Source organism: Ammospiza nelsoni, chromosome 5, assembly GCF_027579445.1.
Source record: "Ammospiza nelsoni isolate bAmmNel1 chromosome 5, bAmmNel1.pri, whole genome shotgun sequence".
NCBI classification, from domain to species: Eukaryota; Metazoa; Chordata; class Aves; order Passeriformes; family Passerellidae; genus Ammospiza; species Ammospiza nelsoni.
The window spans coordinates 49,694,622-49,707,512 of NC_080637.1; the positions used below are offsets into that span (position 1 = coordinate 49,694,622).

General features: G+C 44.5%; 1 protein-coding gene across 1 annotated transcript in view; it reads right to left on the minus strand.

Annotated features, from left to right (window-relative positions):
• Positions 1 to 2,661: 2,661 nt before the first annotated feature.
• Positions 2,662 to 12,891, minus strand: part of GRAP2 (GRB2 related adaptor protein 2) — a 40,135-nt gene continuing 29,905 nt past the window's right edge. The window contains exons 4-8 of the mRNA XM_059472527.1: positions 12,086 to 12,205; positions 10,211 to 10,379; positions 8,458 to 8,589; positions 6,990 to 7,109; positions 2,662 to 4,789 (exon numbers count right to left, since the gene is read on the minus strand). Of these exons, the coding sequence (XP_059328510.1) occupies positions 4,610 to 4,789; positions 6,990 to 7,109; positions 8,458 to 8,589; positions 10,211 to 10,379; positions 12,086 to 12,205 (721 nt within the window). The 3' untranslated portion in view covers positions 2,662 to 4,609. The remainder of the gene's footprint in view (positions 4,790 to 6,989; positions 7,110 to 8,457; positions 8,590 to 10,210; positions 10,380 to 12,085; positions 12,206 to 12,891) is intronic.

The following is a 12,891-nucleotide window of genomic DNA, read 5'->3' on the forward strand; positions in this document are numbered from 1 at the left end:
TCTAAAAAATTGGAGAAATTGGCAATGCTCTGCCCTCTTCTTCAGGGCTGTTAAAGGCTTTATCATTCACTCAGTTCATGGTTCCCCACTGAAATGCAAAGTTTTCAGCAGCAAGGACAGGCTGGATGTCAGAAGCTCTTTAGCTCATGCCTGTGTTTTAGCCAGTAAATGTAACTGCCTGGATCACCTAGGGAACACTAATGGTTTTGACTGACCTCCATGGGGTATCATCTAAAAGCACCTGAGCCAATTGCTTTGAACAAATATTTGAAATGAGATGTCTGCAGAGCACTTTCTCTCAGCACAGAGGCACAAGCTGGGCCATGGGCCCAGGAGGGGCAGCAAGGTGAAGGGCTGCAGCTGCAAGGAGGTGCACAGAGACTTCTGGGGCTGCACTGGACAGGGATGGGCAGCACTGCCAAACACTTCTCACACCAGTGTGGTGTAGCCCAGGCTCCAGGGCAAAGAGCTGCAGAACAAGAGTCTGAGCAGAGCCCTAGTCCAGATGGCCACACTTCTGTCCCACCAGACATCCTTGCTGTCCCTATGATGTGACATTGACATTACCAAAGACTTGCTGCTCCCAGCTGGGGTAGGGGTCACCCTTCCCCTCAGTGTTGGACTACACCTGCTGTGCCAATGCCCCTGAAGTGCAAAATGTCCCAGCTGATGGCACATTGCTGTGTGAGGCTGCTCAAGCCACGTAGTCCTGGCTGCTGGATCTTTTGCTTGTGACATCCTTGGTTACTCTCTCATCTTGGTTACTCTCCACGAGGGCTGAAGACAAAAGGGCCTTTCTAAAGCCTTCAGCATTGGGATCCTGTTGGGGAGGAAGGATGAGAGGTGCTGCTAAACAGAAAAAATCAGTAACAGGTGACTTGTGAAAAGCTTCAGATTTCCTGCACAGCCCACGAAACCTCCATTTAAAAAACAACAACCACCACCCATGAACTTGTTTTTGTGGCACAAGAGGCTGGCACAGCAGCCTGAGCAGGTGCTGACTTGGTGGATCATCTCCCTGGTGCTCCTACCTGTGAGCAGTCCAATGGGAACCAGCTCTGATCCCGTGGTTTCTCCAGTGAGCACAGCTGCTACAGCAAACATGTACACCAAGGCAGAGACCTCTCTTTTGTGGCACAGAAAACTGCCTGCACATCTTTCACACCAAAAGAAATTTCCATTTACTCTTTTTAGCTCAGCCTTATTAATCACAGAGACATTTCCAAGCAAAATATGGATTTGCAGCAGAACATAGGCAAAAAGTTAATTCAGACAGGAGAAGGCACAGCTCAGCTGTGCTCATCAAACTTATTTTACCATGTACAAGTCCAGCTTCCTCTGTTTCATTTGCTATGTTTGCCTTCCCACATACTTTTCCTACTTTTATCTCAGTTTACATTCTCTTCTCTCATTAACTGTCTTTCTTGCTTAAGAAAAATAACAAAGAAAATACTCTTCTGGTTTTCCTCTTTATCCCTTCCCATTTTGGTTTCACAGTGGACTCTCTTGGGATATGTTCCAGACAAAGGTTTGGCTCTTTCCAAAACACTAGCAAATGTCAGGTAAGGTCAGTGCAGCACTGTCACCTTAAGGCTCCAGTGCTGGGTTGCTAATATGTGCCTCTTGCAAGGGCAATAGACTCTGAGGTGTGAATGAATCACCACAGAATTAGTAAGGATTGTGCTACAATTAAAACCTGTTGGAAGAAAAAGCAGAAGGTTGGCAGGGTATGTGGTTAGAGGAGAGGAGTGTCTCTCCTTATGAAGTGGCCTGATCTGTGAGAGAGAGAATTTCATGGGCACAAAATGGCATGGGACAGAGAAAACGTCTCCATCCCACAGCCCCTTCTATCCCCCCAAATTCCCCACTTCGCCCTTGTATCTGGAGTCTCCACTGACTTGGGAATAGCCACAATCCTTAGCACTGCTCTTTTGCTGGGAGAAAAATGACTTTTACTGTGGGAGGGTACAAAAATGCAGGCTGACCCCTGTGCCTCCCAGCCCCTGCCATGTGCAGTACCTGCAGGCAGCACTGCAAGGCCAAAAGCAGAGACAAGAGAGACTGGGCAAGGCAGCCCTGAGCTCGGCCCCTGCACAGGGCAGCAGAGCAAGGCACTGGTGGAGTTATCACAGATGTCATGAGGCTGTCACCTCCTGGTAATTTTGCTGTCATTAGGTGCTGCTCATAATGAGAAATCCTGATTTTACTGTGGTTCTGGTATGCTGTCCATAATTAGTGTGCAGTCCTTTAATACTAATTACCTTAGGTATTAGTTCCTTAAACATCAGTTCAAAAAAATCACATGAAAATTTACCTCTTCCTCAAATGAGTCATGAGTTAACACAGGGGTACTTGCAATGCACTAAGACTTGCTTAATTAGTTAATCTCTGTAAAGGGGTTTCAAATGCATGAAGAGCTATCAAACTGCTAAGTGCGTTATCTTCAATTAATTTTGTGCAACTACATCTTCACTACCAAGAGGGTCTTTAGAGTGCTGAGGAAAGGAAAAAGAGACATTGCTTCTAATTTTAAAAGTAACTAATACAGAAAAAAAGGGAATTAATTGAAAGATGATTTGACATGATGGGAATAATTGTGAATACACCATTTCTTTTGTTTCAGCCAGAGCTGAATATGAAAGATTCATCATTTTTATCCTTCCTTTGCCTTTGTTAGTCTCTGGTTTCTTGGTTCTGTCTCCTCTTGGTCTTAATGCTCTCCCTTTCTCTCACTGAGTATTAACTCCCTCTCTTCCAAATTTATTACTACCTTACTTCCAAATTTATTACCACCTGGAGTCACTGAGCTTACACCCTCATACAAATGGTAAGGGATCTCGTTCCAAAAGAAGCCTCATGGACTTCCCTTCAGCAGAAGACACTAAAGGAGCAGAGCAGAGCTCCAGCAAGAGAACAGGGCCACATCCAGCCCTGGCAGTCGTATTCCCTGGACCACTGTGGTAGCCAGTAAGTTCTTACTGAGTCATTCAAAGTTTTCTATTCTCTATAGAGCTTATATGCCTTGTTAAATATTCTCATTTTACTTCACCCATTAACAATCTGCTTTTGGTGGAGTTCTCTCAAAATGGGTTCTTTGTGCTAACACTCTGTCTAGCTGGCAGCTTTATTCAGGCCAGCCACATTGAATTGGCCTTCCCCAAGAACCTGTTTCCTGGGTTCTTTTTCTTCCACTGAGACTAACAAAAAATAAGAACTTTTTGTGTTTGTTGCTGAGTCTGATTTGTGTTTAGAGGTTTTCACTTGCCTATGCCTTCTTTTTCAATAACGATTAATCATCACTTCTGCTTGCTGACTGCTGAGGTCCCACATGTGGTGAAAAATTCAGGCAGCTTGTTTCATATCAACATGCCTGAGCAGTGGTTATGCAGGAGAGTCCCCATCACAGGGTTTGTGAAGGGGACAGGTAATGTGCATTTGCAATAAATTTGTATCACATCTGGGCATTCACTCAGCAGTTATTTGAAAACCTATTAATTTACCTTATTTTATCCAAAAGAAACTGGAATAGACTATTATATGGCTATAGCTTTATTCTTTGCATACTGTAAAATAACAGCTTAACCTGTTGGATGAGACATTTCTCTGGTAAGCCAGAGTTGTGTACATGGTGATCCTCAGCACAGCAAGTTCTCAGGGAAAGAACTTCTGCCACCAAACCAGAGAAAACTCTCCAATCCCTCCCCAGTACAGTTTTACAAAAGGAACCAGTGAGGGATATTCACTGTTATCCAATCCAGTGGATACTAATTTAGCTGAAGGGCCTGATCTGCTCTAATCAGGCTATCTAGCTGAAGTGTAGGTACCTAAGACAGCAGCTGGGAAATGGGTAAGTTGTTAGGGGGTACAGAAAGAAGAGCAGGCCTATGAGAAAAAGCAAAGAAAGCTTCTTGCCCTCCCATACCTTCACCACTTGCATGTTTGTACAAAAGCTTACAGGGTTCCTCCCCTTCATCTGGTATATCCATACAGTCCATACACACAGTGTGAGATGGGTAAGCCAGAAACTATTAAGAAAATAGTTAAACTAGAAGAAAGCCAGAAACTATTAAGGAAAGCTAGATTGTTTCAACCTCAACCTAAAGCCCTAACTGAAGGTTTAATGTTGTGGCCAAGGATCATTTAATTCACGTGGGTGTCCCTCCTGCCTCTGACAGAAAGGTGGAATGGAGCCTGAAGAGACTGTGACTGCTACCAGATCCAAAATGAAGGGATAGGGCTACCTGAATACTGAACCTGAAGTTAACCTGAAGCCTGCTTTCCTGAGGGGCATTTCTACAGAATAAACCTAATTGCAGGAGCTTATCAATAGTTAAAAGAAGTGACAGGGCAGGGAGCACCCAGCAAAGTCTCAATGAACAGTCCAAGATTTTTGCTCCCTCCCCTTTATGACTGTGAAAAAAAGGGGTAAAAAATTTCTTCCTCACAGGGTTCTCTTTCATACCAACATTTCAAAAGATCAATTGCCAATAAATTAAGACAAAACAAAAAACAATGTATGTCCTGGTGGCAAGGGAAGATGCACTCCTTCTCTGTCCCTGTCCCATCAGAAGAGCAGCTCGAGCAGAGCCCTCTGGGCCGCACTGTGCCCTCACAGCAGCACCGGTGTGACGTAGTTGGCAGGGAAGAGCCCCAGCTCCCCACGCAGGCGTCCCTTCCACCAGGAGGGGTTGGAGCTGTCCAGGACCTCCAGGATGTCCCCAGTGCGGAAGCCCAGCTCGTCGTGCTCCAGAGCATCGAAGTCGTACAAGGCACGGACCCACAGCGTTCGCTGGAACGGAGAGGAGAGACAGGCAGGGAACAAGGAGCCAGGACTGGGAAAGATCGTCTTTGCCACCCCTCCTAGGACCCAGTAAATACATTCACTAAGCAAGGACAAGCAGCGCTGCATTTTAGACCAACTTGCAATTAAACCAGGAAGTGGCCAAGATGGCAGGAAGGAGGGACCAATTAACTGGGACACCCAAGGGATGGTGTTTGGTTTCTCAGCAGCCTCAGTGTATTTGTGGGAATTTGCACCATAAGGTGAAAAGTCAAGACTGAGAGCAGGTCCTCAGGAAATTGTGTTCTCATGGCTCTGCTGCCTCTGCCCTGTAAGGGCAGCCAGGACAGCCACATCTGAAGCCAGTTTTGGGAGCACAAAAGCACTTCTGCCTGAGACCTGCTGGGCTGTAACTATCAGGGAATGGCTCTAGGGAGCTGGCCTGTGCTGGTACAGATATGAAAATGTGTCCTCAGCCAGTTGAGGACTGCACACAGGCAAGCACACAGGCAAGAGTAGAGAACACTGTAAAGAAGATTAAAGAAGGATACTTGCTCTTTCAGGCAATTTAGGGGCATAGGGAAGGGTCTTAAACCTTCTTCAGACTCTCCCCAAGGTCAGGTCCCTGAGATCCAAAGGATTTAGTGTCTGTTTGGGTATACCAGTTTATTTGAGTGTGCACTGTCATGTGCACTATGGTTACATTTTTTTCTAAAGGACTTTGCAGTCAATCTCCCACTTTGGCCAGAAATCATATTTTAAAGGAGATAGCTTGGGCTTCTTTCTGGGAAATTGTTGGCATCCACACCACAAGGCATGGATAATTTAGGAGGTATATCTGGCAGGGACAGAGGGAGAGATCTGTTTGAAGGCACACATATTTTGATAAATCTTCCTTTCCGGGCCCTGCTTAGACCTCGCCCCTAGTTATTTGGTTGGACATATAGAACTTCCTATAATTGGATTTGTGGCTTCTACATCACTGATAGGATGTGGCAGGCAAAAGCATGTTGTTATTCATTGCCACAGCCTCTCTGAGAGATAAAAACCACTGTATTTTAAGCTGGATTACAATAAAGACTCGGGGCTTTTGCCAAGAAAAGAGGCATGCCCCTATTTTTTAACATGCTCCAAATAATCTAATCCAATCTGATCTTTTTCACTCATTCTTGAGAAAGGTCTGCTGTCCTTCCCTTCTCTCCTTGGATCTAGGTTCTCTGGATATGGAGAGAGACATAACCAGACATCGAAGCTGGACTTTTCTTCAAGGAAGAGGAGCATCCTTAGGTCACACTGAGCTGATAGGGAAATATTTGTAGCTGGCAGTGGAGTCACAGGCTGAGGCAGAGACAGACACCACGTTCTGTGTGGGCATTCACAAAGTGGGACTTGGCAGAGCAGGGAATGACTGAAGGTCAAGTGCCAGGTTTGGATCCCATAGGAGAGTGGTCTGGGGTGTCTGCAGAGACACAACTGGATCACACTCACATCCACTGAGCTAAGAGGCTCTGACAGCCAAGGGTGTCAGGTAGGTGAGCACCACTTTGATGGCAAAGGAGGTCTGAGAGATGTGCCAGGCACAGACCTGGGTGATCTCAGGCCTTTTCAGGACTGCAGCAAAAATTAATGGAAGAGACAGTGTGACTACAAGTGCATTGCAAGACAGGAGGAGCACTGTAGCATGGTACAGGATCATGAGGCTGCTCTCCATAGAACTTAAAAAATGTACTGCACATTTAGCTACTGACATCAGTCACTGCCTGGCTGTGGTGGCAAAGATAATTGAAAGCCCCGTGCATTAATGGACATGAAGTTCTAGCAGAAGAGATCATTAGGCTTTCAGAAATGTCTTCTGCTGAACTGGTCTCATGCTTGATCAAAATCCATGGGTGAGCTTGCACTCATTCCACTGTCCCAGATGGGGATTGTTCCTGTTTTGCTGAGCTCATGCTAAGTTCCCTCTTCCACTGAGGCTGCATAAGACTGACCTTGAGAGCAGTTACCAGAACTATGCTCACATAACACTGTAGTCCAGGAGCAGGTTCCAGTGCCTGGGATAAAGTCATGAGACTCAGAAATGTCTCGTAAGACATGGCCTGGCAGGCAAAATACACAACTTCTCATGCAACCTCCATGTATGTGACATGGTGCAGACTGCTAAGGGACCCAGTGACTTGGGCAGAGGAGGCCTCCCAGGTGCATCACCTACCGGTGTCTGCTGATGCAGAGGGTCCGTGTGTCTCCTCTGCATAGCTCCTGCACTTCCTTGGCCATGATCCCTTAGTCTGTGCATCATGTCACTCCTGTCCAGACTCCCACCATATCTTTCCTAGAAAGAAAATAGCAGCAGAAAAGTCATGTTGCTGTGGTCTTGGCTGGAATAGAGTTAATTTTCTTTGCAGTAGCTGGTATAATGCTGTGGTTTGGATTCAGTATGTGAAACTGCTGATAATACACTAATGTTTCAGTTGTTGCTCAGCAGTGGCTCACTCTAAATCGAGGACTTCTCAGTATCTGGCCAAAGGGATATTCCATACCCTAGAACATCATACCCAGTATATAAACTGGGGGGAGTTGGCCAGAAGAGGCCAATAACTGGTCAGGGACTGGCATCAGCCAGTGGGTGATGAGCAATTGCATTGTGCATCACTTCTTTTTCTTGAGTTTTATTCCTCTCTCTTTTTGTTATTTCCTTTTAAATAAACAGAAAATGATAATAACAACTATTATTACTATTACTGCTACTATTTACTCTATTTCAATTATTAATTTGTTCTTATCTCAACTCATGAGTTTTACCTTTCTCTTGATTCTTTCCCTACCTGCAGGAGGAGAAGTGAGTGAGTGGCTGCATGGTTCTTAGTTGCCAGCTGAGTTCAAACCATGACACATATATATTCTGAGATGTATAAATGAGGGGATTTAAGAGTCATTAGTGGGCCAAGAGTCAGGACCGAGCCCACACATCAATAATTTTAGATGTCTGCTTCCAATAAAGTCCCTGTGCTCCAGTTCTGCAAGTAATGACCCTCATGGAAGAGGTCAGCTTAGACTGCTCTATTTTGCTCTATTTTGGATTTTACTTTTTAGGAATTGAAAGCTGACTGTCAGCTGTGTTTCACAGCTGCTGGGACAAATGGTCAGAGAGGGGCTTTTTTGGTCTCTGAGACTTTTGGAGAAAAAGCTAAGGTTGTTCTAACTCACAGATAAAAACCATGCTTGCCAAGGGGACTTCAGGCAATCTGGAGTTATTATGACCCAGTCCTGTCCACTCCTTGCTCTTCCTCTGTCCCATGTGCTGGGGGAACATCAGTTGTGCTGGTGCAGTGGACTGTATCTGAGGACTCACTACTTTACTTTTTCTTGGGCTGCTCCATAGTGTAAAGGACAGCAAGCAGGCCTATAAATCTAGTAGCCAAAATAGCCAAAGAAGAATGAGACAAAATCAAATTCAAAGAAAAGTAGCCATATGACCACACATCCAAGTCATATCAACACAAACTGGCCAAGGCAGATGGAGAGAAGTAGGAAACATCTAGGAAACAAGTTCTCTTTTGTGTGCACAGCTGAGAGATGCAGATTTTTGACAAAATAACTGCTCACTCACTACCAAGCAATAAAAGCCAATGTTTCATATGCCTGGGCTTGATGTCCCAGCCCCTTGTTCCTGGCAGTACCTGTTGCTGCTGCAGTATGGGAACAGGATGCTCTACATATCTCCTGGATACAGAAGAATGATCTTCTCCAGCTGCTCCTCCCATGTGGAATCCTTCCCGACCTATCCGTTCCAGGCTCCCACCGCGCCTCTCCTGAAGGAAGAAAGATCACAAAAGTGAGGTCAGGCTTTGCTTCCTACTACATCCTTGACTAAAGCTGTGCAATCATTGCACACTGAGCACTACCACTACTCTGGAGGCTCTTTCAAATATAAGACTGCCTCTCTGAACAGAAGAACAAATCAGGAATCCTGTATTTTAGATATTTGTAGCCACTCTCCATCTGAAATCAGTGTAGTACTGGGAGGTGCTGGGCTGAAAATATGGCTGCTGATGTGATGATCAGCACAGGAGCCAAGCTCTTTTTTGAAATACTGCCCTTAGAATCCATTTGTCTCTGAACTGAAATTTATATATTACAATCATTTTATCATATGGGTGTAGCATCTAAAAATTTGTATTGTGAACAGAAACCCCACTGTGATGGGTGCTAAACATACTCTGCTGTGCCCATCACCATAATAAATGTACAGAAAGTTTGCCAAAGCAAACCTGACTTCTGTTCTTTCATTTGCCTGTCTGCATCTTGGAGCAAACGCATCTCTTTCCCTTCCTGCTCACAGTCAGCCCAAACAGGTTGTTATACTGATATACATCATACAGTCTTTCTTTCCTTCCCCAGACACAGAGATTCATTGCTGTGATCTCTCTCTTACAAATCCCAGAGCCTGTATTTCAATACCTTACTGGTGCATTTTTAAAGCTCTGTATAAGTGGTCTAGAAAGAGACAACAACCCAGGCCCATTCTTCAGACTGAACATGTATCATCTCTCATTTTGAGCCAGCAAGAATGACCCACACACAGCCTATAAAGCTTTACTGCTGTAGTCAGCAGGTCACATACTTTCTGCCTTGCCTCTACTTGCACATCCTGGTAATTTAATACCAGAATCCGTTTCCCAGTAAAGCAGGACTTTGGTTGCTGCAGTGACCAGGCATGTTCATTCCCAGTACAGGGAGTGCAAGGTGTAGCAGGCTCTGCTATGTCATTTGCTTGTTCCCCTGGCACAAAACCAGGCTTTCATTGGACTGGGATTTGTCTGCCTTCTCAAACATTGACTATGCCTTCCCTGAAGGCACATCTTGTTCCCAGATCTCCTACGTTCTTCTCAGTAGTACTTTCCAGTTCCTAACAGCCAGGTTAACTGCTCCAGGTTCTGCCCTCTGTTCCCCCACATTCCTTTTACTTGTTTGCTCAGTAGCAGGAGATGGACAACTCTTCTGAGCAGACAAACTTACAGGTGTAATTGCACTCTGGGTGTGTGCAAGGACCCTAAGAAACCAGACTCAAATTCTTCTCAGTCACAAACCACCAGCCAGCTCTGTACCTGCCCTTAGGAAATCTAGGCATTTCAGTAAGGTAAATCCTGCTTCCCTTGGCATCTCAGAATTTCAGTTCTGAGCTATTAGCACAGCTTTAGCAAAGCACCTTTATTCAGATTTGAAGAATCAAAAAATTCTGCTCAATTTTACAACTCTACATACCACTGAATCCCCTACGAATCAGTGTCTTAGGCCCCACCAGTGTAGTTATGTGGCTGGGTTTCCAGGGACACACTGTCCTCCTCCTCACCATGAGACATTCTCATGGGAGGAATTCCTTCCACAGAAAGGTTTCTGACTGAGAAATTCCTAAGGACAGTTTGTGTTTACCTTTTCTTCTTGGCTGTTGTCCCTTAGGAAGATCTGCTTCTGCCTGGAGATGGAAGTTGTCTTGTAGTAGTCCACCAGCTTGTTTAGCGAGTGGAATTTCTCTGTCCACAAGTAATAGCTACCCTTGGAATCCCTCATCACTTTGAAGTGCTGCACATCATCTTCATGCCTGGATCCCAATGGAAAAGAGATCATCAACAGATTGCACTTTTACCTTTTTCTAAAAAGTCTTTTCCAGAAGGGTACCAAGACTTCTTGCTTGGCCAAATCTAAACTTCTGGAAAGTCATGCAGTGGCAGTCCTTGTGCCTACTGGACCCAGATGTGGCTCTGTTTCAAAAGGCTCATCAATCTGCGAACACACAGTGCCCCAGGGCTGCCCAATCACAAAGCACTATCAAAACAAAGCACAGGGTTTTAAACACTCTCTTTTGAAATAAAGGTCACAGGAGCTTCCAGGGTGCAAAAGTGCAGTTGTAGTCTACCCAACAGCCTCTGCAGGTCCTGTTAACATCCAGTCTGCATTGACTACAAGATCTGTATTACACCTTTACACACCATGGGGATCACCACTATATGCAGACAAAGTAATGTGAAGCCATACACTAAACTTTTAAGATGGTATAAAATCTCAGGTAACATCATTACTACAGGTCATTCTCCCTATCCAAAAAGAAAAAAAAAAAAGGAATTTTCTGATGCTGTTACAAGCCAAATTAACAATCTCAACCTTCTGCCCCTTATTCCCCCTGCACCTCCCCTCCCCTCATCTCTTGTCTGATGTGTACAATTCCTCTTTGCACCAGATGTGATCTGGCTTTGGCACCCACCTCCTTGCTCTGTGCAACTCCAGGCACTCAAAACACTCTTCTCAGAGGCTACATCTGCACAAATAGACTAAATGGGGACAGGCAGGGACTGAATGCTATCCTTGACTGCTACAGCCCCAAGCTGCTGAAATGTTAGCATGGTTGTGGTTTAAATAGAAAAGCTCTCCCTTAGATAGTGCTGGGCCATGGTTAGAAAGAACAGACCAGGAGCTGTTCACAGGGAGCTGCTTGAATACAGCTCTTCTGTTTGGTGGGGTGAAGAGGGTGCAGCCATACAGATCTGACCTCTGCCTCACTGCTTGACTTCAGGGCCAGAGAAAGAGCCTGACTGTACTTGATTTGCTGGTGTTAATTGGTGCAAATGTAACCAGAATGTTTTCCTGCATTCCTCCTAGATACTTTTTGAGCTGCCTGAATCAGCAGGTACATACCACTTGGAAAAGACTAATCATGACTTGTTAATCATGACTCTAATTTAAAACTGGTTATCAACTATTTGACTGAAAATTGGGAAACCAAACATCATTGAAAGGCTCTGCTTAGAAGGAAATGCACTGAGAAGTGCTAGGCTACAGGAAGCCGCTGAAATGTAGCTGGGCTGCAAGAAATGAAAAACCAGTCCTTGTCCAATGGCTGTTTAGTGACCTGTGGGAAAAAAAAGTTAACAATGTAATAGTAATCTCTTCATAGGTAGTAGCTGAATTCTTGGATTTGGTAACCAGAGCTGTAAGGGAATTAAAACAAATGGAAGACACATGTTAAGGACAGTGGGAGACTTTCCCTTTGCTGTAGCTCTTTCAGAGAAGGAGGTCACCAGGGGATGCAGCTTTGGAATGGGGCATTCACTGTGTCACTTGAAAAGAGGCAGAAACATTTGGGAATCAGATGCCTAATTTGTTCTCATTCACAACACAGCAGCACTACCAGTGACTGGCAGCCTGCAAACTTCTCAAGAGCCTACATCACATTAGGAATTCTAATGAGAGGAGGCTAGGGACACCATTAAACAGGAAAGGAAGCAGGAATATGCTGTTGAAAGCAGATACCTGACAGAGATGGAGAAGTCACCCTGAGAGTTCTGACTGGCTCGGACGATGAAGCAGCCAACTCCTTTGCTCATGAGGAGGTTCTCTGCTTCGTGCCGGGATATCTTCTCATCAAACCAGCTGTCAAGTGGGAAAAATCATGGAGATGTGAATAAGGATGGGAATTAAGGTGAGGAATAAAAAAGCTGAGTGTAGGGAGAACGTGAATAAGCAGGGTGGAGGGAAGAAAACAAAAGGACCAGAGGAGCCCACATGGCTACTCCCAGTGGCCACGTATATGCTGAGGTACAGGAGTTTGATGGATGCAGACCATTTTCTTTGAGTAGTAAAAGCATGTACATGCAAAGAGAACAATGTAAGCTTTGGTGTGCTAAGAAACAACACTTAGCTGAAACTGTAATTACAGACACAGTACAATAAGGTGTTAGTCAAAGAAATTTTAAATGAAAAATGTATATGTATACATATACACACACATAACTCTCAGACATATACATCAAATTGCTTTTTGGCAAACTGAAAATTACTGGGATGTGATGGATATATTGCATGGAACGCACATAAATTTTTAGTAGAAGCAAGACATGAAAGTTTTACTAGTAATAAATTGGTTCCTGCAAGAGTTGCAATATCACAAAATCACAGAAACACAGAATACATAAGCACACTTACACAAATCTAGCCAGGCATACCAAAAAACAGCATAAGGCACTGGACTAATAATGAGAAAGTCACCATAAATAGTAAAAGAATATGATGTCAGTAGGAATTTTTCTGTAGAGAAACACAAAATAATATACATTTGC